We start from the raw sequence: 25,471 nt of genomic DNA on the forward strand, positions 1-25,471 counted from the left end.
AATCCTGTACCAGCAATAATTGCTCTCAGCTAGGCAGCTTTCCTCAATTGTTGTACCACTGTCAAACAAACTCATGCTAGAGGAAAACGTGGATGTTCAATCCAAATTTGGGACTGTTTCTCATGTTATTTTCACTTTTATTTAGTTGCACCGAGTGCAGCTTTAATTTAATCCTCTGTCTAAATACATAGAGGTGTGTGTGTGGGGCATTGACTCAGCAAAAAGTTTAACTTGAAACCAAAACCCCTCTTATAGTTTTGTTGAGGTGACTAAAGGCCAAACTATTTAAGTGATTAATTAATACAGCTTACAACCGTTTACAAAGGCGTTTGTATCATCTGTCTGGAGTGGATTTAGGACCTGTTACAATGAGGATTTACTGAACAAAAGCCAGGTGCCTCATTAGCTTTTTGAGTCTTAACTTGGTTTGTATAGAGAGGGGATCTTTGGTGTGGTCGAATTTCAGTTCTTATGCTTAAATTTCTAACCCAAGGATCTTTAATCTGCCAAGCCCTTCAATACCTCACCTTCCATCTCTCTCTATACTCTCCAAAAGCCCCTCAGGCTCCATTTCATTAGTTTCCATTGTCAAATCTGGAGTGAAAAATAGCAATGAAACTGGGGCCCTCGATCCACACAACCACAGACCAGTGCGCTCATACAAAGATTGTCAAGACTGAAATTACAATGAAAATGTGATGCATTATCTGACTGTTAAAAGATATATTTGAAGTGCTTTCAAAACGTAAACATTTCATCAAAAGGATCTAAGAATGCAAGATAGACTTTCCCCAATTCTCCAGTGGTATTTTTATTATATACAAACACACTGTTTGTACAGTTAGATATTGTCCACAAAACAACCATTTTCTAAATGAACATTCTCTAACTTAGATATCTGCTTTACTTGACCTGAAGCCATAGGGCATACACAGAGGAGCTTTTGAAATCCCATTGAAAAAAAGCAGCTCTGAAAATAAGATCTTTCAAAGAACAATTGTAGATATAATTGTTATAATACAAATACACATTTTACACATAAGGCGGACACCATGGTTTACAGTTTACAATCCAACCAGGTCACCATGTATTGATTTAAATAGAATGTGAAACAATGTTGACAACCTCTGCTTGCAAGTACACCACATTGGTCCAAAGAAAACATTTATATAAATTAAAAATAAAATACAAAGTTAAGAGACTGACATACCATATTCTTAGGCATGATTATACTTTCAAATGCCCATAGTGTAATAGGAGGTTGGCGATTATTAATAAGCTTGTTTGGTAAAGATAAAAACCCCTATGAAGCACTTTATGTGGCGCAAGTTCTTCACTGCAGACGTCTCTGTTCTACAACGGACAGTTTCTTAAGCTATAACCACACAGCTACAATTAATAGTCGGATATTTCAGCTGCTTATCTCCAGCTAACAATAGTAATATCTTCTGCTCAATAGCTAAATATGTGAGCATCCTTAAAGAATGAGCATTTAGAATTGTAGTCTGTTACAAGACTGTGGGTCTCTTCACTTGGTCATGGGCGGTTCCATCAATAGTTTAGATTTTTTTATAGGAACTGGTCAGAGAAATAAGAGATGCCAGACCATGTGATTATTGTCACAACTTTTTAAAACTGAGCGCAAAGAGTAAAGCTGAAGTATGCAAATGTAGTGTATACGCCACAAAATACAACTTGGCAAAACATACGACTGCAAAGTAAAGAGGCCCAAAGACGAATTTCCTAGAGATGAGCTTAACTAGCTGTGGAGGGGGTTGTCACCCAATATGATCCTTTTGGGATTTCATCACCATCTGAAACCAAAGTACAGTCTTCAGATTGACAGACAAAGCGGTCATGGAGAAAAATAACACTACCCCATAATAATCATTGCTTCAAGTACGCTACCCATTGGCAAATCATTTCTGTCGACTACAGCACTAAACATTTAGCCTACTCCCTTCTGTTAACAAGGTTAAAATTGGGGAGCACCATAAATGCAGAAGCTATAGGTGACATATTGAGCGAGCAGACTGTTCCGCAAGCACATTCAGCACATATAAATCAGTCATAGATGGCAGCCCCGGCCTTCAACTGTTTCGGCCCCCGCAGTGCTCCCTTGCCCTTCACCACAACTCCCACTTCTGTTTCAACACTGGGATCTGTGGAAGAGGGGCTAGTGGAGGGTGGAGATGGAGCCATAAAACTAATCCTGACATCCCAACATACGCAGTAGCAGTGGCAGAGGAATAACAAATAATGATTAAACAAATTAAATTGTTATTTCTTTTCACACACAAACATATGTTTTCTCCTGCCATAAAATAATAACTAGGCCTACACATTATATACAGTACAATTAAATTGCCACCAAGATGCTATCACAGTAAAAAAAAATAAAGTTGTTAAGTTTACTTAACAATTTTATCAATTTCATTATTAATTCAATTGGGGGAAAGGTTTGATTTGTTTGAAGCAGAGTTTGTTTTGACAAGAAATGCTGATGACACAAGGAATCTTTCATGAAAAATATAAGGATATAAATATATGGATATCAAAGTTGCAAATATACTACACAACCAGCTTCCTTCATTCCTTCCTGTAAATACACTATATGCAATCTTCACATATATTTGGTCCAGTTACGCCATAAGCAATACTGATCATAAGTCTCACTGGTTTCTTAAACAACTGAGTTTGTGTGTGTGTGTGTGTTGGGGGACAGAAGGTTTTGCAGGACTGGGGAGAGTGGGGGTGCTCACTGCACCGTACACATGGAGCTGCGTGGGGGGTTGACAGTTCTGGCCACTGGCTCCTGACTGTAGTTCACAATGTCTGCTTTCACCACGCGCTAGAAACACACAAAAGAAACAAAATAAGTTACAAAGTCGACAAAAACATGCAACACATTCCCATAACCGTGAAGAAAAAATACATGATCAAAAATAGATGTGAAAGTAAGTAGATATTTGCAGTAACTGATGACAGAGGTACTCTTCTGTCAGTTTATAAATGCATGCAGCTCTAAGCCAATCAGAAGCTAGAAGGGGTCAAACAGAGGTCAGACTGATAGCAGACGTGTGTCTGTGGCTGAGTCTCTGGATCCCACTGATGAAGTCACCCTCTTAAATAGTCTGAATTCCTAAACAAAACACTCAGTGGATTCAACGCTTTAAACAAGCCTGCAGTATCTCAAGTTTGTCTTTAAGACTACACCTCAAGTTTGTATATGACAAGTAAAATACTAAAATTACCACGACAACTACATCCAGACACCAACAGATATATTTGAGGGGACAATATATGTATATGTGACCGTGGTGACGTACTTCCACTACTGAACAGAACAGATTTTGCTCTGATTGGACTCTTGTTTAATGGGGCCTTCATCCTGAGGGTAGTCCACCAGCTCAGCTTTCACAATCCTCTTTGTAGGCAGCACCACACCAGAGGAGAGGGATGGAGAGATGAGAGTAGAAAGGAGAGGAAGGAAAGACGAGTCCAGAAAAAAGGAGTTGTGGTGAGAGAAGAAAAGAAAGGTAGGAAAAGAGACAAGGATGCAGGGAGAGACAGAGACAGTTTAGGTTAGAATGGTAAAAGGGAAGATGTGCTTAGGTTGAAATTGTGAGAAATGGACAAACAAATATAAATAGAAAGCAGTGTACTGGAATGAAATCAATGAAAAGAAGTCATGCATAGAAAGTGGCTGCACCCATGTCATCACACAACATCTGAGGAAACAATTAGGCACAACAGCGGTAACTTCTGTATGAGAAGACTGTGTAGCTCGCTCACGAGGACGTGTTCGCGGTCAACCCTGGTGTCACAGCCAACCCTGTAGCCAATCCAAATGAGATTATCTGTACTAAGAGTAACCTGGATTAAAACGCGAGTCAGGAGCACAGCTCACGGTTCAACGGCAGGCCCTGGTTGGCTGTCTGATTAACAAGCTGACGACGCCTGGTGTCAGAGCCTGTGAGTGATCAGCGGCCAGCGTATCTGATCTTCCAGACAGGGGACCAAGATAGAGTGGGCTCCCGGGTCGATAGCATCTTGTCAGGGGTCACAACCCCATGTACAGGTCCCTAAACCTGACATCTGATAACGCTCCCCGCCTTAACTAGACCCTGACCTGGGAAAACGATGCCCCCCCCCCCCCCACACACACACACACACACACACACACACACACCCTGGCCCTGCATTTACGAACCACAAATCAGATAGGTAATCAGCGTCATCACTTGCTTTGGTTCAAATGGTGAGGCAGACAAACCTAGAAGATCAGGTTCTACTAGGGTGAGTTCATCTTCGTGAAACGCTGCTGTGTGTCATCGCACGGTATGCTTTTCCACTTGGTACCTGCCGTGACCCAGCCTCCTGTGCATGAATGAACACCTAAACTCAGCCCTTTTTCAGAGAACTTGCACAGACTAACGCCAAGACACGATCACAGGCAAAGCATCCACACGTCTCCTTGGCCCGCTGTCTTGATTGGCAGATCAGATCTGCTCACTCGCCCTGCTTGTTTAGCTGGGATTAAAGCACTTGGGTTTATGGAGGGCAGCTATCAAGGGAGGTGACGGAGGGGAGGGGAGCGGAGCGGAGATCGATGTCCTCTTTAGCCCCTGTCTGTTGACAGGCATGAGGGAAGGGAGGGGGGTGGAGGGGGCAGGGAGGGGAGTCTGATGTCCATCTCCAGCTTTCCCTCCCTGAGTCCTTTCCCTTCTGTGGGGGTCCTGACCTCCCTCTAGCCCCTGCCTCATCAGCTGGGTCTCTAGCCAGCATGGCTCCAGCCAGTCATATCACCAGCAGGATTAATGCCTCTGGTGGAGGGAACCCTGTAATCCCACCACTGTCAGCCCTGGGCCACCCGGTCTGGGGGGCGGCCCGGGCCCCGGGCACGAGGGCCACACCGACGGGAGATAAACACAATAAATCCTATCCTAACCTCCTCACCTCACACCGCTGACCACTGACCTCTCAGTTCACGCTCTGCTGTGCCTTAATGTGGTCAACATGGCTCTATTTACAGATGGGCAGTGTCAGCAGCAGGTAGGACATCAGAGAAGTCATAAGTCATAAGGAGACATAACAAGAGTCCTCCTGAACTCCAGTGACCTGGCTAGTGCACTCCATCTGACCTTGCCCAAGCTCCTTTCTTGGTGGGGAACAACTCATTCCTTGATGGGACGGGCTGTCGATCATTTCTAACATTCTGCTGGAATACAAGTGTTGGATGTCCATGTATGTCACCTGGGACTGCTCAATCTCCGCCTTGTTCAGCTTCACACCCAGAATCTCAGCAGCCACTCTCTGGAAACACAGGAACACCTGAAGGGAAGATGCAGCAGAAAGGGAATCAGAGAGAGGAGAGGGAGTGGAACGCGGGACAAACCGGCACCAAATGCTAATTGATTTGAATCAGATTGGCCACACACATCTACCATCTTCGGAGTGTGTATATTTGTAATGTATCTGGTATGCGCAGAAGCGGTTTTGATGTGATTTATTGGGTAAACAAACACTGACCGAGTCTCCAGTCTTTGCTGATACGAACTGACTGATGAGGCCGTTCTCCTGGCAGAAGCGCTGGTGTTTGTCAGCCTTCACCGTCCTCATGTGCTCCAGGTCGACTGCGAAGAAAACACAGTGATGACGTGTCAGCAAATTTCACAGATAGAGCAGGCTTCCCACAAGGTTAAAGACACAGTTAATAGTTCAAAACATAATGCCAATGTCTTGTTTCCATTTGCCGGTTTGATTCCTTTACTATTGTTTTCTTCCTTCTTTGTTTGGATTCTCTCTTCTGCAAGTCCCTTCAGAGGAGGAAATGATCAATCTGAACGCCCCAGGCCTCCATTCCCAGCCGGGATTACAGCTCAGTGTCACACATTCCATAACATCGACCTGTGCTACAGTTGCACCCTGAAGCCATACAACGTTACCTCCACCTCTACTTGACCTGGGAGAGAGAAAAGCCACCCAGCTGTGTCTCCAAGATGACCAAGACTTCAGGTTACAGAGACAGTTGTGTGGGTGTCTACTTAAAGAAAGCCCTTGACGTATAGTGTGTAACGCCATATGGAAGCAGGGCCTTCAGGTGAACACGGAACCTACAAACTGGGTCTGTCACCCGCAGACTGATATACGACATGCGCATGACGACAGCCTGCCTTCCCAGCCTTTGAGCCTGCGATCTCTGTGCATTCAGACGTATGTGCAGTGATACCAGCCATTTCACTTGTCCTCTTCCTCGACACGGGGTCACGCCAGGGTCGCAGAGGGAGGTCACCTGGGGGTCTCGCTGCTGAAAGAAATAGCTTCCCTCTGGATTTCTGGCTTTGTGTGACAAGGCGGCCACGCCCGGTATCTGGTGCTTACGTGTCTGTGGGAGCCGGAGGAGGTCGGGCTACTGTACGGTGTTGCGTTTCCCTCGTCCCCCCGAGTTTTGCCCTTTGTGTGAGGCTTTATTCAAGCTGTCAGGGCTTTCCACAGTTCTCATGCCCCCTTAGTGTGTGTGTGTGTGGTGTGTACGTATGAATAAGGAAGAGGAGCTGAAATGTAAACATTACACCCCCCTTTCAATGCAATCAACAACCAAGTCAAACAAACGTCAAGGAAATCACGCCACAAAGACCCGAGAATCAGTCGTGCTTCGTTCGTGATTCCTCAAATACATTCTTTAACAACATCCTAACTTACGACTTTAAAACACCTCCATGGTCCGACACACTCAGCATTACTCTTATGGCTGATGGTCGCGTCTCTCCCCATACATAAACATGGCTGTCTAAGGGGCGTCAGAGCATTATTAATTCCAGTCATTAAAAGAGCAGAGGTACCCCACATGCTACCAGAAGTAAACGCTGCTAATCCTTTGGATCCTGAACACTTGGGAGAGGTTATCAATCATGTGTCACAGCCAGATTAGCCAACATTAACACACAGGGCCAAGCGTGGAGGAAGAGTGGCAGGGAACTGTAAGTAAACCTGATGAGACGGAGAAGGGACGATAGTATAATTACACGGCACGAGTACGCTTTGTCGCTGTTGCCATAACAAACACATACACAGACACAAGCTCATTGGAGCATACGACACACATGAACAAACAATAGTACAAAAGGCATGTGTGTTATTTTCTTCTAACAGTCACCTGAAGAGTACATTCACAAGTCACGTTCGGAGGAGGAGAAAAAAAAGTCGTAAATTAAATTGAATAAAAAGGGAAAAGGCAAGCTTTTGTTCATTAAAAGACAAAAACAATAATTCATCATGTTTAATAAAACAAATCCTATTCTGTTCTCCCAAATGATTTTTATTAGCTAAATACAGAGTCCACACAAGGCGTGTGCCTAATCCTACAGTTGTGGTATTTTGTTCATTTTTTCTCCTTAATGTAGGCTACCCCTTTCCACTTATCTGGTCAATCTTTCCCTGACGATCTGGTTTCCCTCCGTTTCTGTCAAACTGTGCATCAGGCTAACAACCCCCAGGAAGTAACTGCAAACACGAAATAAACTGTTTAGGCCCACAGAGCACATAGATAGCAGCGTGGATCATCACTCGTTAAGACCGATGGTCCTCCCTCCCACCCTGGTCACCATCCTTGTTTACATAACGTCTACATTGCAGTCCATTTCAGAGAAACAGTTGGAGACAAGGGTCCCCAAAGAATGAGTCATGGCTTTACTGTATAAGCTTTAACGGATTTAAATGATGTCAGAACAAATTGCATAGGATCTGCGGGTGGATAATTTCCCATTATTTCTCACCCTAACTGTCAAGAGGGCAATGGGTTCAGCGCTGTGTGGTCACATTATACTTAAAAAAAAAAAAAAAAAAAGTTTTATTTCTTTTTATTCTAAGTGAGATGATCCAGAAACTCTTCCCACAGTTGGAATGAGACAACTGCTGGGGTCCAAGAGGAGCATTTAATGGAGCGGGTAACAGCCAGCGAATAACCTTGACATAACAAACTTAATTGCCGCCAGCCTCATTTAAACCAAACAACTATTGGAGCATTGGGAAAGATTTGGAGGGGGGCTTTGGGTTGGGGGGTGCAGGGGTCGCACCTCTTCATGAAAGTTACAGAGTTTAATAAAACCCCAGGGAACACCTCTCACTTGCAGGGTGAGGTCATGCGGCCTCACCAACTCTGGAGTGGGCATTCCTTTCCTCCAATATCCTATGTTAACTAACTGCCATACAGGATAGTGTGGTTTTCATTCTGGATGACACCAAAACTTTAACTAGCCACATTCATTTCCTGGTCTCAAAGCGAATTTCCTCTGAAAATCTCAAAAAAGAAGGAAAAAAAACTCCTTCCTTCAAAAGTCATCTTTTCCCCACTCTGTCCTGTGTGAAACAGCATACCATAGGCTAACATTTCAGCAGTTAGCATTAGTCAGATATAAGACCTTTCTGTTCTGGATGCTGCAGCATTCCGCCTTCACACCTGCACCATTATAATGAGTGATGATCCATTACAGGCCCAGAGGTGCCATTAGTATAATGGGAGATGACGGACCTGATATCAAAGCTTCATGAGCTGCTGTGACACTTCACTCATCTAATTCCTTTGTTGTGTAGACGACAGACCACCAAGAAAGATTTTGACAAATAGGCAGCACATTGACACCTTAGGAATACAAAAATATGCTTTATTTGGTCCAGGTGGTATGAAATGGAATCATCTGAAATGGGTCACTATCCCAGCTATTTTAAATGAAGACGGCCATCCGTACCCGAGCATAAATTCAGAGCAATAGTGCTGTCCATGACATCATGAACACATTCTGTTGCTGCTAGACTTTCACAGCATTTTTTCTTTCTGTATGTGATATAGCACCCAGGTTAATTGCAAGTGACGTTTTATTTACTGTTAAAGTGACTATTACAAGACATGTGGAAAACCTCTACATCCTCACAAAATCCTTAGGCCTGTTACAGGATGTTCAAACTGGGAGGTTTAATCACTCAGGGCATTGATTGCACTCTTCGTGCATGAAGTGGCCAATAAAACGAAACTGTAACATGAAATCATGTGGGGCATTTTACCGATATGAACCCAACTGGTTTACGTGACATACACACAGCTCATAAAATACAGTTATGAAATCTAAAAAGCTTTGCGACTCCCGGTGTTTGCACGAAACGTTGAATAAATATCACACCATAGTTTACAAACCCAAAAGACATAGTATAGAGGCTATTTCAGTCCTATGTAGGTACAGCTTATCACTTTGATATCACCCAACTCCTAACTTTTCATTTCTTCATGTTCATCTTCTGAGAAGAGTTTAAGAAGAAGAGCAGCTGAACAATCTAGATGATTCTTGATGTTTACAGAAAGCAACAATTATTTTTGGAAAATTTAGAAAAAATACACAGCATATATATATATATATATATATATATATATATATATATATATATATATATATATATATATATATATATATATATATATATATATATATATATATATATATATTTGATATCAAAACGGGTTATTTGGTAATAGTAAAAAACTATATTCTGATAACTCATTCCATGAGAAGTTCAGCCACAAATAGCTAAGCTGGAGCCATAACTCGGTTCATTAAGATAACATCATTGACAGACAGCCACAGATCAATGCCAAACACATACCTGGGGGTTATTAGGAGGAAGTGTTTAACCATTAGGGTTTTATATCAGACAGGCATCAACTCCGGGCAGATAAGATGCTGTACTTGATTGTCAGGGTGAGAGGGGTGTATGCAGGAGCCCCTAGGGGGGGCGAGGGAGGGAGGGGGCGGGGGAGAGGTCCTGACAGAGACAGAGAGCTCTTTGTGCTCGAGCTCTCCTGCCCCGGTGGCCTGAAAGCGGGCCAGGACCGTCAGGGGACCCGCTCTCCTCCAGGTCAGAAGTGTTCTGTCGACAGCTCATTGATCACAGCTCATCTTGTCACCCGAGCGTTCTGCCGGAGCGCACGCGCGCACACACACACACGCGTCCCGCACACACCCACGCGCACTTTAAACATAATCAGATACTCTAGAGTGGCCCGTAAAGCAACATTGAGCGTGGTCTCCCTCCCTCGTGGCAGGGTGTAAAACGCAGAGCGGTCCGGCAGTAGCCATAGGGCCGGGGCAGAGTGGGGTGCGCGGGCTGTCACTTGCCACAGTAAAACACGGGGGCGGCGGGCCTCACCGGCTGGGTTAACGGGCTCCGAGGACTCGTGAAAGTGAACAAAAGGCCCAGTTCTGAGCCAACCGCACAAGACGCTGCCCGAGGTTTCACTGGCCGTGTCCTCTGAGCTCTCCTGTCGCTGTTAAACTAAGTGGACTTTTATGAGCAGGCCGTAACGCAGGCCGCTGTGAGCCAGCAGTGTAACTAGGACCCATAAGAACGAGCCATAGGCCACCAGGAGTCTTTATAATTATACACAGCACATCACCATGGCTCAATTCTTGATTGTATAGCTCCCAATGAGACTTTGCTCTTCAAGCACGCACCAGTAAAAAAAATAAATGCAACAGGAAAGCAAGAAACCAAAAACGGGAAGGATATAAATCTACAAATAACATCCAAGTTAAGTCAATTTTCTCTCTCGATTAAAAAGACTTAATAAAAAAAAAAGAGAAATAAAAAAACACCAAAAACAATCACAGAGGTGTCCACAACTGTGGAGGCCCAAGCCCCGTCCCGGCATTCCTCCATATCAATGTTGTGGAGAGGCGCTGGAATACAGGCCAGTGTGAGTGTGATGAAGGCTCCAGGCTGCTGGGCGGTCAGGTGGGGCCAAGTCGAGCTGCGCACCGCAAATGGCCCGTGACTCGCCACACAAGAAGGCATCCGAAGACTGATCATCTACTGCATGTGCAAAAATATTTGCTTTATGGATGGCTAAAATGAATGAGGACTTTCCATGTTGCTGCAAGGCTCTGGATAGATGGGCGTACAGACATGTCCACAATGGACAGCGCTTTCCACTAGTGTCTGGCTTAACGGACACGAGTGCCAACTCGTCCATGTTCTTCCATTTCTGCTCTGAAACGTTCATATTTTGGTCCAAAACAGGCATTTTTCAGACCCTGTAAGAGTCTACATTCATGCGTGGCTGTAATAAAAACCCGATGAACAACAAACATCCAATCTCACCCGGTTTCCTTTTAATAAAATGTGAGGAAAAACAGGAAACCCTGGTCTTGTTGTACACTGTAAACATTCCAGATCTTTACCCGGCCATGCACCATCCCTTACTAGGATCTATATACTGTATATATAACGTTTTACTGTGCCGAACCTGTGGTTGCCCTCCCTGTGGCGCTACACAGACCGTTGCTGACGTGTGCATCCCCTATATCTGGGCGGGGGCTGAGGACTGGGCTTTTGTCCCACCACATGTCTATTGTGGCTAAACCGTCCCCTTGGGGGCAATTAGGACCTTTTAGTTTGTTGTAAGAGGACCTAAGTACGAGAGAGCAGAGCCAGGAAAAACATTTTTGAGCTAAACCAAAAACAGAAGCGCATTGAGCTCCTCCGAGCCGCTGGACTTCTGAGCATCTCTATTAAGAAATGTGCAGGCCTACATTGAACAGACAGGACCTGTGGCAGCTTTACAGGGGCAGGGGCTGAGAGGGGTGGAGGAGGACAAGGGAGGAGGACAAGGGAGGAGGAAAACAAAGGCAAGGAGGATGAAGAAGAGGAGGCAGAAGAGGACGAGGAGGAGGGACAACTTCATCCAGGGCCTTGCCAGTGGCCAAACCACCCGTTGCCAACAATGCTGGAAGTGGGAGAAAGCCTTACATGTCAACAGAGTACTTTGAGATCTACAGCTCAGAGTTCTCATGACCGGATGGAGTGAAGAGAGAGACAGGTGAAGAGTCAAGAGAGAGACAGGTAAAGATATATGAGAGACAGTAGAAAGAGAGAGACAGGAGAAGAGAGACAAGAGGAAGAGAGACAGGAGAAGGGAGACCAGAGGCGCGCTGGACACTGCTGCGAGGAGAGGTCTGCTGTTACTTGCAGAACGCAAAGCAAGTCAATGTTGTTTTACACAACAGTATGACATAGCCAAGGAAAAGACAACCGTTAAAGGCAGCCAGAGTGAGAAGTGTGGTTCAAACATGTTAGAGATAGTGTAAGTGTCAGACTGAGTGTGCGGGTGAAAGAGTTACTGTTTGCACAGCAGAGAAAATGGACGAGTAATGAATGTGTGTGTAAGAAGGGCTGAGATAGAGAGATAGACACATGGCGGGGCAAAAAAAGTCAGAAAATTGAGAAAGAGAGGGAGGCAGAGAAAGATGTATATAAATTATCTTCGTGCAAGGCCCTTATCTCCACTCCTGGCCAGCGAGAACATTTCCCATGGCGATGCGATGTGGACCTGCGGAGGTGAGGAGCGTCAGAACCTCCGTGCTAAGAGCTGTGAGTGATGAGGAGGGGTTAAGAGAACTGAACCTATTTAAGTCACCCAAATAAGGGCTGGGGAAGCCATGATGGATGCTCCTGGAGCTCCTTAGGGAGAGAGAGAGCCAGAGAGGAGAGGGATATGGGGGGGGGGCAGAGAGGAGAGGGATATGGGGGGGAGGTGGGGAAGTTCTGTGGTCTCCTCTTAATAAAAACAAATTGGTTTGATAAACTGCAGAATGAAGAGAGGGCGCACAGTCCCAAAGTCTAAGTAAACAAGCCACTTGTTGGATGTATCCCCGAAATCGTATTGGTAATGACGCGTTTCTTTTTAAGTTACTATGAAGAATATACACTAACATAAATTCAGAGTTTATCAATATTATCAACATTACCATTTGTATCAAAACTTATATATAAATACTTTACTTAAACTTTAATACCAAATCTGTATGGTAAAGTGCTGTTCAATTGGACTAATATATTCCATAAACAATATACCATTATAATAAACAGTCCTTAACATTTCTGAATCATGCATTGCATCGAGGAAGATCACTGCCAACAAGCCTCCATTTCCCGGCGTGGATCCTGTGTGCACCATACGGTGTAACACTGGGCTGAGCTGTAATAAACAGTTATAGTGTGTTTAGACAGACCAAGAGCTTAGCATTCTTCCATTACCCATGTGTTCCCAGAAAACCCAGCCTCTGTAAGTGTTAGACTGCCTCTCTCGTGTTCAATGTGTGTATATATGTGTGTTTATAAATGTGTCCACAATAAAATATTTCATTGGCTTCCTCCCTGAATTGTTACAAGTGGTGCCATTATTTAACACAAGGGCCAGGGCAGCGTGTGGAGGGCAAGGGGGTGTAACCCACCAGGCTTAACAAGCCCACTCAGCCCAGTCGCCACGCTAGGCAGAAGAATGGAGAGGTTGTTCCTTACCCGCTATAAGGCACAGGAGGGCAGGCAGGCCAGGGTAAGGGGATAGTATTCCAATAGACTAATCAGTCTGGTTTATTAACTGGTGGCCGTGTGGTCAATGCCCAAGGCCATGTTAAAGCAGCCAAACAAGAAAATAGTTGGGGGTAAGTTATCGAAGTTCACACATTAAGCATAACCGGAATAAGAAATAATGGGTTGTTTTGTTGAAATGGATAAATAACAAACTGCCTCTCTTCAGTCAACGATGTCCCTAGATTTGAGAAACATAAAATGTATGAAAAATGGCAAGAACACTAAAAAGTGTCAGTCAAAAATATTTCCCAAAAGACATGCGCTCTCATAAACATAAATCAGTGTAGTGCAGATTATGTTTTTATAAGCTCCTGCTCCTGACTGTACCAGTTCAGCTGTCATAAACATTGAGCTGTCATAAACAGGCTATGAGGGCTACCTCACTCACGACGGCTTCATGGGAACCTACAAAAGACATCTCGACAGTCCCCAAGAATGCTGTATATTTTCCTTCTATTCATTGTAAATAGATGCCTGGCACTCTGGCATCGAAAAAGAGCGCTACGATACATAAAAGTGTTCAAGACTCCTCAGCAAAAGAGCACGAGGGGGGAGGGGGGGGGGGAGAAACCAAAACAGAAAATGTCTGTGTGGGCAATTCCCACAAGATAGCTAGACTAACTCTCTCTTCATGCCCTCTGAAAAAAAAGAGTCCATGAGAGGGTTCAGGGATTCATAAAATCTCACAAGGTAATTGATTGCTCCTGGTAGGGCAATCTGTGTGGGATTTTGTTTTTCTTTTCTTTTTTCGGACTGTAGGAGCAGAGAAAACACACACGGTGATTCTCAGCGATATAGCCATTAAGAGGCAGCTGAGTAAGGGGGGGGGGGGATCTTTGACAGTGGGGGTACACACTGTTTAAATACATATTACAGCGTGTGTACACACACACACGCTAACACACAAAATGTAGCCTAAATACGGAGGCGCCCGCCGTTAAAGCCCCGGCATTAAGAGATGCACTGAACGCCAAGACAAGAGAATCAGCGCTAGACAGGCGAATTAAACCGTGACCTGCGACCCCCGTCGAGTAACATTAGCGAGCGCTTCCTGTGTAGACACCACTCTGCCGAACGTTCATCACCAGGTGGGGGGGGAGGGGGAGGAGGGCAGTCGAGAGCAATCATTACACATTCAGACGCCCACTTTACAATAACAACGGCAGCAACCGCGACTCCACATCTAGGGGGGATGTTTAAAAAAGAGTCATCATTATTAGTCTTTATTTTGTAGATGGGCGGATAGGTGGAGGTGGAGGGCGGGTGGATGAGGCTGAAGGGGGTTGTCTGGTTATCATCCAGTCCCCTCTCCTCTCCTAACCCAGCACCACGGCAGGCTCAGCGGGGCCGCCGGGGCCCAGGGATCTAGAGGGCTGCTAACCGAGGGAGGAGGGGGGGGAAGGTGGGCTGCGTATAGATAAGCGTTTCACTCCAGCCACCGCCCTCGCGGTCTTAAATCATGGCGAGTCACTCCCCAGAGCACGCAAACATCGCCGTTCCCATCGCCCCAGGAGACCTTGCGTCGCCTCGTATCAATCAGCCCATCACCTTTTATCAGTTTGCCATGGCCCTAGAAATCCTGTCTGTTATTATCATGGCATAAACACTCTGTAGGAGAGGGATTATAACCGTGACAGTCTTCAAAAATATGAAGTAAAAACCACCGCAAATATAAAATACCAACTATTTTTTCTTCTTTTTTTATACCAACTGGTGAAATTCTCATTTAGTGAAAAAAGAGAACAGAATTGCTGCGTGTAAAAAATAAATAAAGAGGTAATCATCCCCACAGAATTGAGAATGACGTTTTCTTCACAGTTCTCAGAGCATGTGTTTAAACAATATGGAGTCCCAGCTTTGCTCCTCGGCCCCTTTCACGATCCGTGTGTGCATGTGTTAGTTCTAGATACTTACTTTTGTTCCCTACCAGGGAGACGACAGGCTGAGCGTCGGCCTCCTCATTGGCCTTCTTCACCATGCTGTACCAATCCTCCAGGTTCTCAAAGCTTTGGTAGTTGGTGATGTCGTACACTAGTAGAACACCCTGGTTTGGAAAGAGCAAAATTAGGTTTTAAATTTTACCTTAGCAGTATCAAGAGCTGGAAGCTTTCTGCCCTCGCAGTGACATGGTCTGTAAAAGCATTCAGTCTATTTTCACTCAGTAATTAGCAGATTTAAAAGAATTTCATTCAACGGTGAGGCAAACAAAATGGCATCTTTCCGATGGGAGTTGAAATGAACCTGAGAGGTGTGGGTACATGTGGCTGAGCAATAGCGGCTGAGCAGTAGGTGGCACTAGTGTCTGAAAGAAGGCACTTTGTTTCCTGCCGCTCACACACACAAACACACACGTGCACACACATCCCTGCTCGGTGTGCACGTGATCCATGAGGTACCCGTGTGTTAAAAATCTTCCGTAAGACGGTTTACAGGACACCTCTATGAACATACAGCAGGGTGTGTGTGTGTGTGTGTGTACAGAATGCATTTAAAGTGGGTGCCTAAGAGGGTGTGTCCCTCCCACACATAGGTGTCTCCTCTTCATGGCCTATATCGCTGAGAATCAGTGTGTGTAATCTCTGCTCATAGAGTTGACAGAGATGGTCTTATCTGTCTGCAGCAAAGAGTATTGTCCACTTGCACATACACTGGATGTAGAATAGGGGGTATGGGTAGGCTATCTATGTTCTATCAAAATGGCTGGGTTACTGGAAGAAAAAAAGGGCTGTGCATCAACTGTGTCTGAACAAGCAGACCGTTTAAGCGGTTGTTTACATGTCCACAACAAAAATAACCAAATCCGTAAACATGAAACAAGGTGGTGTAACATTCCACGACCACATTGTTTTTTGTCATTGGATTTTTTCTTTTTCAGGAGATAAAATCTAAAATATGAAAGTGGACCAAGCTGAATATCTCCTCTTTACATTAAAATGTTATTCATTTAGCAGACGCTATTATCCAAAGCAGCATAAAAATAGATTTGATGATGGAACGGTGTGTGTCTAGGTGAAGTAGTGTCTGCTTAAGGACATTCAGTGTCACAACACACAAGGTTACCGACGACAGCTTGCGTCAGTAATAATATGATCCATCGCTACCGATGGCCATGATTGACTGCAGCCGCTGGTGTGCTGAACAATGGTCGTGAAAGCTCCATAAAGCAGTGGTGAGAAACCTGTGGAGCAAAATGTGTCAATGTGCTACTGACTGAAAATAGAACTCTCAAAAACGTATCGCAGGCACAAGAGCTGTAAGCAGCATTGTGAAGTGTCTTGTTTCTTTCCTCGACATAGTCCTCTTCAGTCTAACAGGACAGTAACCTCTTCAACTACAAAAAATAAGCTTTTATACGCTGCTGTTTGTGACAGTTATTGGTGGTCTGTTTTAACGCTAACACATGATGCGGATTCCGCAAAGCCATCTTACTAACCCCAATCTTATTTGCTTTATGTCCATGAAAGGAATAACAGTAAAGCAGCAGATCATGGCTGCATTTATATGAACTGTTTTACTATTAATATAACAAAACATATTTTATGATTACTCTACACAGTCAGGAAACAGCATTACATTTCAGATGTGTATTTTAGCATCACACATTTAATAACCTCTTTATTTGTGGAGTGTGTGTGTGTGCGTGTGTGTATAACAGTACCTGAGCCCCATATACGTATTTATCCAGCATTTTTCCTCCTAATGTTTGACCTCCAATGTCCCACACCTGAAGCGTGACATTCAAGTTGCCTGAGAAGAGAAAGAACATAGTTCAGTGGGATAAATTGAATAAAGATTTATTGCGATCAGGTTTTCTGATTAGTTAGATAAAACCTTGATGAACCTTAAGATTTTCTCTGAATTCAAAATGACAAAGAAACGTCCAAGAAAAGAGAAGTCAAAAGCTGATAGTAGAGGAATTGTGAAATTTCAATCTCAGATGTTTTGTCCTCTTTAAGCGTTTATTTGAACAGAGCTCATAATCCCGAGGAAATCTCGAGTCAGCCGTAACTGGAGCCTGTATTTTGGGTGAAAGATTTCTATAATAAAAGTCGACGTTGTTCATGTACATATTGGAAACAATAAATCAGAGATAAATCTTTCATTCTAACCGCTCTTGTCTGGCAGGTCACCCTTGCTCCATATCCAAGAATATCCAGCAGAGAGATTCAGAGGGATGAATAGGTATGCTCGCCCTCTAATTTAAACATGCTCAATTCTCAAAAAAAAAAAAAAAGAACACTTATTAGCCTGGGAATAGCTGTTTGCCTTGCGCCCTTTTCTGCCAAGTAGAGGAGAGCGAGGAGTAATATATGTGGTGTTAAGAAAAATAGTGATAATTAAACACAAAATAAGAGAAAAAGACAGGACTGCAGTCCTGATGTGTAAGGATGGGGTAAGGATAGAAAGAGAGTGTGTGTTACAAAATCCAAATAAATAATTTTCTTCCTCTGGAAAAACGAAAGGGCAGGTTGAAAGAAAAAATAAAAGGGAAGGTGGGTGGACCAGACAGTGAAGAGTTTATGTTGGTGTGATGAGGGCCCTCCGCTGGGCTAGAGCGTCCATGGAGCCTCAGTGTGGACATGGCTGGACGAGCAGACCCCCCTCTCCTCAGTCCCCGTTTAACCGAGGAAGGAATTGCCGCTGTTCACAGTGACTACATCTAGACTATACAGTGTCAATGTAAAGCTACATTGAAGAGTGCAATGAATAACTACTCTTGGTGTTATGGTGTGCAATCCCCACCCATCCCCTGCACTTGGACATCAGCTTTGTTTATGTTCCTGAGATTCACGCTGACTCAACAGACCCAGTTTTCCTGCCTATTTGGTGGGTTAGCAAGCAACTTTACCAGCCCTTTTCCGTTACTGGCAAATGTGGAACCAAAAATATATCTAATAGCGATTTTGCAGATAACTGTTACAAAAGGCAGCCAATCCCTACAAAACGAATTGATGTATTTGAGGTTTGGTCGATTATAAAGTAATTTACAATATAAAAGTGGTGCTTTCAATGGTTAGAATATTAAATAAAGGGAAAGACGATCAAATTAATTTCCACCTCTGGGTGATCCGCCCCCATCACCCCTCCCTCGCTGGTTTGGCAAAGACATATGGAAGAGGTATTGTTATAAAAAGCGCACACAGAGGTGCCTGTTGTGTGCTAATATGCCTCGCCTCACCTCTACCCGCGTTGGAAAATGTACATTAAGTTTGACAAGCAAGGCCTTCATAGGGAGAGGGGCCAGCGTCAACCATACTCTACCCTATCTTAGAGACCCTTACAGTCCAGAAGAGCCCCTCAGACCCACCCAAACTATGCAATATACAGTAGGGTGGGGGCCCTAAAGAAGCTGAGGACCACCCAGATAGCACCAGCGCCCCTCCTCTTCATCAGCTCATCAACACCCAATTCCCCAGAAAACGTCCCATTTAACAACTCTGGTGTTGAACCAACGCTACGTCTACACTATTGATACAGATGTAACAGAAAATGTGTGCTGAAATATTTTTGAACATACAGCAGCGGTCGATGATTACTTCTAAAGTACTTTTATTGGGATAACAAGGTCAAAGATCAAAGTTTCAACCTAAGGCTTTGTGAAGGCCTGACCAAACCACAGCATTTTAAGGGTTTTCTTTCTTTTAAGTGACATTACCAGCTAAAATTTAAACAGAAACAGGCAAGCTGGAAACTTACACCGACTCAAATCGGCCTGGCTAATCATATTTCTTCTTTTAGCACTTAATTCACCTTTGCTGAATGTTATTTTATTAGCTATAAAAGAATGGAGCCACTTTGCGGACTTCTGCAGCTTAAGCCTTGGCAGACTTTTAGAAATGTAATTTAAAATGCTGAAAATCCCCATTTTATAAGGTAGGAAGTCAAAATGGAGTGCTTTATTCTAAATATAGCTTTAGTCAATAAACATTTATTTTACAGATCTAAGGGGGGGATAGAGCATGGCATTTTTCAGCGGACATAAAAAAAAATAAACAAATTGGAACATGAATGTTTTATGTGGTGCAGAACAAAGATCAGTTGAATCCATGGATCAACGATATGAATATAAAATGCTAAATGTATTTACTGTGTACTGTGCCCACAGAATTATGAGCACAGCTTGCCCTTCTAGACATAAGCTGTCCATTGGCCTCATGGAGGGGGAAAAAGCCTGGTGTTTGCTCTGGAGAGAGGAGCTTTCAGAGTGAATAAGCCTGAGAAGTGGCAGACTCTCCACAATGTGCTGCTACCAAGAAAGACACATTCAACGTGCTAAATTAACCTGAAGAACCAATCTTTCTACAGGAAAAAGCTGGTTTAAAAAGGATGTAATAATAACACATCAAAATAAGCAGAAATTGACAAAAACACAAACATTCAACAATTAGGGTTTTTATATTCCAATTGTTAACATACTCTAAAAATGAAAAAGTAAACCTATACGCTTAATGCAAAAACAGCATACTTATTATAAAAGTGTTTTTTTTTTTTATACCAATTTTAATATAATCTATTGTGTTACTCTTGTGTGCATGCATGTTTTGCAGTGGCAGGGTGCAAAACAAGCACGCACCCTTCAGGGATTATGAAGGTGTCTCACCTGGCAGAGTTATCCTCTTCAGAAAGAAATCCAGACCGATTGTTTGTTTGTATTGTTTCCCAAAGGCCTCCTGGGCAAACCTGGTGGCGAGTGATGTCTACAGCAGACAAAGGGGAAAAAACAATAAGGGCTAAAACCAGTGCCTTCTGCAAAAGAATGGAATTTGTTTTGAGTTTCTAAACACATGTGATGCAATCCTAAATTAATTCTCCATCCAGTTAGAATTGCATGTACTTGTAGTATTTTGAATTTTATAATGCACCTGCTTGTAAGTCATAATTGTGATCATATTAATAATAATAATAATTTGAAATAGCTTGCAACAATTAAATGAGTGACGACCTAGTTGACTGCGCTGTCTGAAAAATCTGTCATGGCCGTGACGGTGAAAATCATCATGAATTAGGAAAACAGGTGTCTGGGCAGTCATGTCTCCAGACGACAGCCTCAATAATTGCCACAAATTACAGAACGGCATCACTCCCTGTCACTTTTGAGCTAAAAAAAAAACTGCATGTTACAGGCCAGTCTGAAATCCCTGGGAATTCACTGTACAGACTTGACATGCCAAGTTTAATTCATGTTGATGGATGAGGAAAGAAAAAATAAAGTGCTGGATGTCTATTAGCTATCTTTAGAACAGTGTGCTTGCATAAACATACTGAGTTGGAATAGTGGCGATCCTCTAGTCTATTGGACTTCATGTGGTGAATGATTCATACTACCTGAAAATCAGTCAATGTTATAGAATTTGAAATGACATGTTTCTTTCAGTCCACAGAACATCCACTTATGCCCAAATACACCTCCCTTTTTATTTCAGAAATATGTCCAAAATTCAGAGCAATATTCCTATAAACTAACAACTCGAGAAACACACAGGAAGAAACTCTCCATGCATGATAGACAAGGGATTATTTTTCTTTGAACCAATAAAGCATATTGGTTGCTGATGGATGTCACAAACAGCAGGGTGACAAAGCACATTGGTGTGCACAGGTCATTGGCTAAAACAGGTACCATCTGAGGATATGTTTAGGGTATAGAATCTACAATTGACTACCAGTTACATAGTAGCAGCTTGCTAGGTGTGGAGTATTCATTCCTGCCATCTGGACCCAGTGACTGCAGTCTTGTTGGAGTGTCAGAGGCTACCTGGGTCTCTCTCCCATGTTAACATGTGCTTGCAAAAGCTGTTTGACATTTATTATTATTTATTGTTAATGTTTTTTTAATAACTACCTGTAAAGCCACCGTTTTCTTGCTGAACCCAGCTGGGATTTAGGACCACGCTATCCTAAAATAAAGTTCATACATTCAACAACAGTTAAAAAGTCTGCTTGCTGAGTGTGTCAGAGACTCAAGGATGAGTGAAAAATGGCAGGAGGTGACTGATGCAACAAGGAGAAAATTGTCCATTTAAGTAGCCCAAACAATCACTGGCAACACAGAAATAACCAGCCCGGACAACAAAAATCTATTCCACATGCTGGCGTTGGCTTGGAAAGCCATTTGTCTTGGCATTCCAGTAGCTTGGCTTTGCTCCCTCTCTGTAGTCCTTTTTTTTCCACCATACAATTGGAACTAACCAGGCCATGTAAAAGCTGGCGTAATCCAAACGTTTCTCCACTAAGGGAATGACACAGGGTCACCAGAGATACCACTGCTGGGAAATGAGCTTAAGTTTCAGAGGGAAAAAAAAGGATAGTGAAAGAGAGGAATGGCAAACTATGTCCATGAGATGCAACTTGTTTCAAATGCAATGCATGCTAGGAGTGTGTCTTCTAAGACAACGCTAGTATCCTCCGTCTCAGATGCTCCATGATGAGCAGAGAGAGTTGCTAAGGAAAGAGAAGGCTGTCTGGAAACAAGCAACGTACTTTAAGTAGTAGAACAAACTGTATTAGTGAGTACTGATGAAATCCAAAAAGGATTTTCAAAACTACACCATTTATTTATAAAATTCCGAAAGAAGTCACAACCCCTGTGCTTGTGGGAAAAGTCTGTAGCAACCCATGAAGCCAGGTGGAACTGCAATCGTCCATATTTTGATAAGTTGTAGGCCTACCTCAGGTGGCAGACAAGCCTCCACACAACTCCAAAGGTTTCTGAATGGACAGCCACAAGTGAAAATATGACCCAATATGGCGTCCAAGAAAAACGGATCCGATAGCAATTTGCTGAGCAAATTGACATTAATAAGGGGGGAAATGGCATTCAAGATGTCAGTCAGCAATGCCTATTCAAAATGGGGGGTGGAGGTCCTGTTTTTCACCCAAAACAGACAAGCAGGTAAGTCATTGGGACAGTGATGAACTGACACCTGGCAGCTGAGTGAGGAGGGTTATAAATGTAGCGTATCTGGTGGGAACTGAGTAGTGTGTGTTCTCTGTCTACCTAAAGAAGAAAATAAATTCCCCCCTCGTTGGACTTCCATTACAGCTTCGTTCATTTGCTTTTAGAAAAGTTTAATTACTTTCAAGAGACGCCACAAAACGAAACACTTAAAACAACTGATCATCCACACTCAATCACTAGGGGAATCAGAGATGCACTGAAGAAGAAACATTGCCACATTGTCATGACAACATCTTTGCTTCGCACCAAACAAGTGTGTAATATGACAGTGAGTTATCTGAGGGTCTAGGCTACCTGCCTGATTTGGAAACACATGCTTAGAGGCTTGTGTAAAATATATTGATTCCATTGTAAAATGTCAAACTAAAAAGTAATGATAAATGTATTATTTAGGGTACAAAAACCATCAACAGCTGCCTCAAAACAAGATATGATGGGCCTCTGACTTAAATCTTTAAGCAACATAGAGACAAGATCAATCCTATTTCTGCATAGAGACTAGAAATTGAACAGCTGTTTAGGAATTCCTACCGTCTTAAATGACTTACATTTATCTACATTCTGAGCCTTTTGTGATTTTTATTTATTTCTAAATATTGGCTATCACAGTGACATCAGACAGGCACATTCCAAAGCCCTGTTGAATATTTCAACAGCTATGCAACATGGATTACAGGCCAGGTACAATTAATAGGTTTAAAAGAGAGGACTCACGCCAGATCTAAATCCACTACAGTATCTTTGCAACAGAGGATTAAAGACAATAAATCACACACCTTGGTAACTTTACAGACACTAATCAAGTGCTAAAAACCTGAACAAATAACATTGCCGTTTGTTGTTGGATGCACATTCAATGAATGACCATTTTTTACACAAGTATTTTAATGCGAAGTTAATTTGTCTAGTTTTGTGATGGCAATTCTTCCCTGTTCAGATGGATTATTCGCTGGACAATAGTAATAATGTTTCCAATTATATTTTGGCATACAGAGTAGATGTACTACAAACGTCTGTGACGTTGTCTTGTTTTACTTGCCCGCTGTGTACAGTAACTACTCGTGCGACCTACTGTAGTTTGCAATATGAATTTGGTGAATTGTGGAGAAATGCATCTACCTTCCAGCGTTAATCAGTTTATCTGTGGCTTGCCTGCTACTTTCTAGTAGTTAAGAGCACCAGAACCCCACAGTCACTAGTTAGCTACGTTAGCTGGCTACCTGTTGCTCGGAATAACGATAGCATTAGGCTAGCATTAGCGTTAATCTAACGTTGTCCATTGCACATTGCATTGGGCTGTGTTACCTAGTTACTTACACTACAGTAGCTAGGCAAACTATGTTAATGTAGCTAGGTAGGCTAGTCACTGTGATATAGCTAGCTTTAGCTAGTTCAGCTGTAATATTATTGGACAGCTGTAAAATCCCACTGCTAGTAGTTTGATCCTTCTGATTTTATTCATAGCAATAGTTTCATTAGCTTTTAAACGATGCTGATTAAAAATAACTAGCCAACTAACCCAAACAAACAACATTTCAACAAATCTATGGAAATTCCTCACCTTCCCAGATGCACCATCCCCGATAACAACAATTTTAAGTTGCCGATCCTGACTGTCTTCTTCCGAGTCTGACATGATGAACTGCTATGTTTCAGAATCTGAGTATGCGCTTGTTAGACAGAAACTGTGGCCGACTGTGCACAAAATTATCAACGATATTGTTAAATCTAGCTAGCTAATCAGATGAGGATTACATGGGCATCGCACTGAGCAACCAGACGCCATTTTCACTCAATCCTTCGGCTGTAATGGTTTGGTCCTCGTAGCACTGTGGTCAGAGCTCCACAATCTAAATTGTCTGTTCGTTTTTCCCTTGTACATAATTTTATATGTAATTTGTGCCATGCTTTAAGAAACACTTATCACAACAATGTACTATTTAATATCAGTTTGAAGACTGACTGAATCGATCTAGCAGGTTAGCAAGGTAGGTAGTGTACTAATGGAACGGTCCCATATGACGCGTCCATGTTGCTATGGCAATAGAGGTCAAAGGCTGTTTAGTTTTTTCCTCCAACGACAGATAAATGAAATTATTGAATAGGCTTTTTGTTTCAATACGTTACTTGCTCTTATCCCAAATCACCATACAGTAGGCATACACAGCTCACCAGTGAGGAGCAATATCATTTTTCAGACTGGGAACTCGAAATGTAACTAGAACAGGAGAGAACATTGGATAGCCTACAGAGATTGTTTCTGAAATGTGTACCTAACGAACTAAATTATCACTTGATCTGTATAGCCTCGATCTTAAAAGTGTTCCTCAAAGTGGGCATAGGGCTTACTTTCATACCCTAAATGCTTTGCTTTTTATTGCTGGTTTAACCCTTTATATTTGATGCGGTCGAGCGGATGCTATGATGGGTTATTTTGATATTTTGGTGTTTGACAGCAGTCTATTAACCCTGGACTATGTGTAGAAATTTAAATGGATATAGGGCTACTTTAAAACCTAATTTAGTAACCTATAACAATGAATGTCCTGTCCCTTGCAATTAGCCTTTGTTGCGCAGCTAGGGTGATTTTGATCAATGGGCCTAGGGCCTATATACATTTTGTTTGATTCGATTTTTACATGTGGGCTAAAAAGAGATGAGGTTTTGAAACTAATGCATTGTTTGTCATGTTTGAAAGGTTAATTTAGGCGTGCATCAGGTATGGGGCCTGAAGAGGCGCACCAGCAGGCCTGGTTTTGATGCGCCCTTACGAGAAGCAGACTGTTCATGAAACATCATACTAAAAGCATATTGTAATAAAATGCGTTAAGTGCACATATATAGCCTATCTTCTTTTCATTTTGAATGCAGTTTAAGTTTGTTCCTCATTGCAACACCCTTTTCGTGTCCACAAAAAAAGTTCAAATAGTCCCAGATTGTTTGGTTGGTCTTTCACCTGCTTTAAAAATAATATACGGCTACATTTTGGAGATCTGTAGACCTATGAGCTATCTTTTGTCATCATATATCTTCATAATAGCAAGCTTATTGTTTTCATTTGAATTTGCCGCTGGTTAGCCTACCTCATGC

General features: G+C 42.9%; 1 protein-coding gene across 3 annotated transcripts; it reads right to left on the reverse strand.

Annotated features, from left to right (window-relative positions):
* Positions 1–793: 793 nt before the first annotated feature.
* On the reverse strand, positions 794–24,385 carry rab28 (RAB28, member RAS oncogene family). Of its 3 annotated transcripts, none has more exons than XM_084692220.1 (8): positions 23,943–24,385; positions 20,024–20,120; positions 17,081–17,169; positions 15,337–15,466; positions 5,533–5,636; positions 5,257–5,334; positions 2,773–2,851; positions 794–1,814 (listed from the first exon to the last, which is right to left on the reverse strand). In XM_084692220.1, exons 1-8 carry the CDS (start codon positions 24,015–24,017, stop codon positions 1,756–1,758), a joined length of 711 nt encoding a protein of 236 aa, XP_084548346.1. In that variant the 5' UTR covers positions 24,018–24,385; the 3' UTR covers positions 794–1,755. The 3 variants fall into 3 exon arrangements, with proteins under 3 accessions (XP_084548346.1, XP_084548348.1, XP_084548347.1); XM_084692222.1 differs by adding an exon at positions 3,330–3,427 and having other exon boundaries at positions 794–2,851; XM_084692221.1 differs by having other exon boundaries at positions 794–2,851.
* Between the last annotated feature and the right edge of the window lie 1,086 nt (positions 24,386–25,471).

This window comes from Hypomesus nipponensis, chromosome 1 (genome assembly GCF_054491055.1).
Source record: "Hypomesus nipponensis isolate SF chromosome 1, ASM5449105v1, whole genome shotgun sequence".
NCBI lineage: Eukaryota > Metazoa > Chordata > Actinopteri > Osmeriformes > Osmeridae > Hypomesus > Hypomesus nipponensis.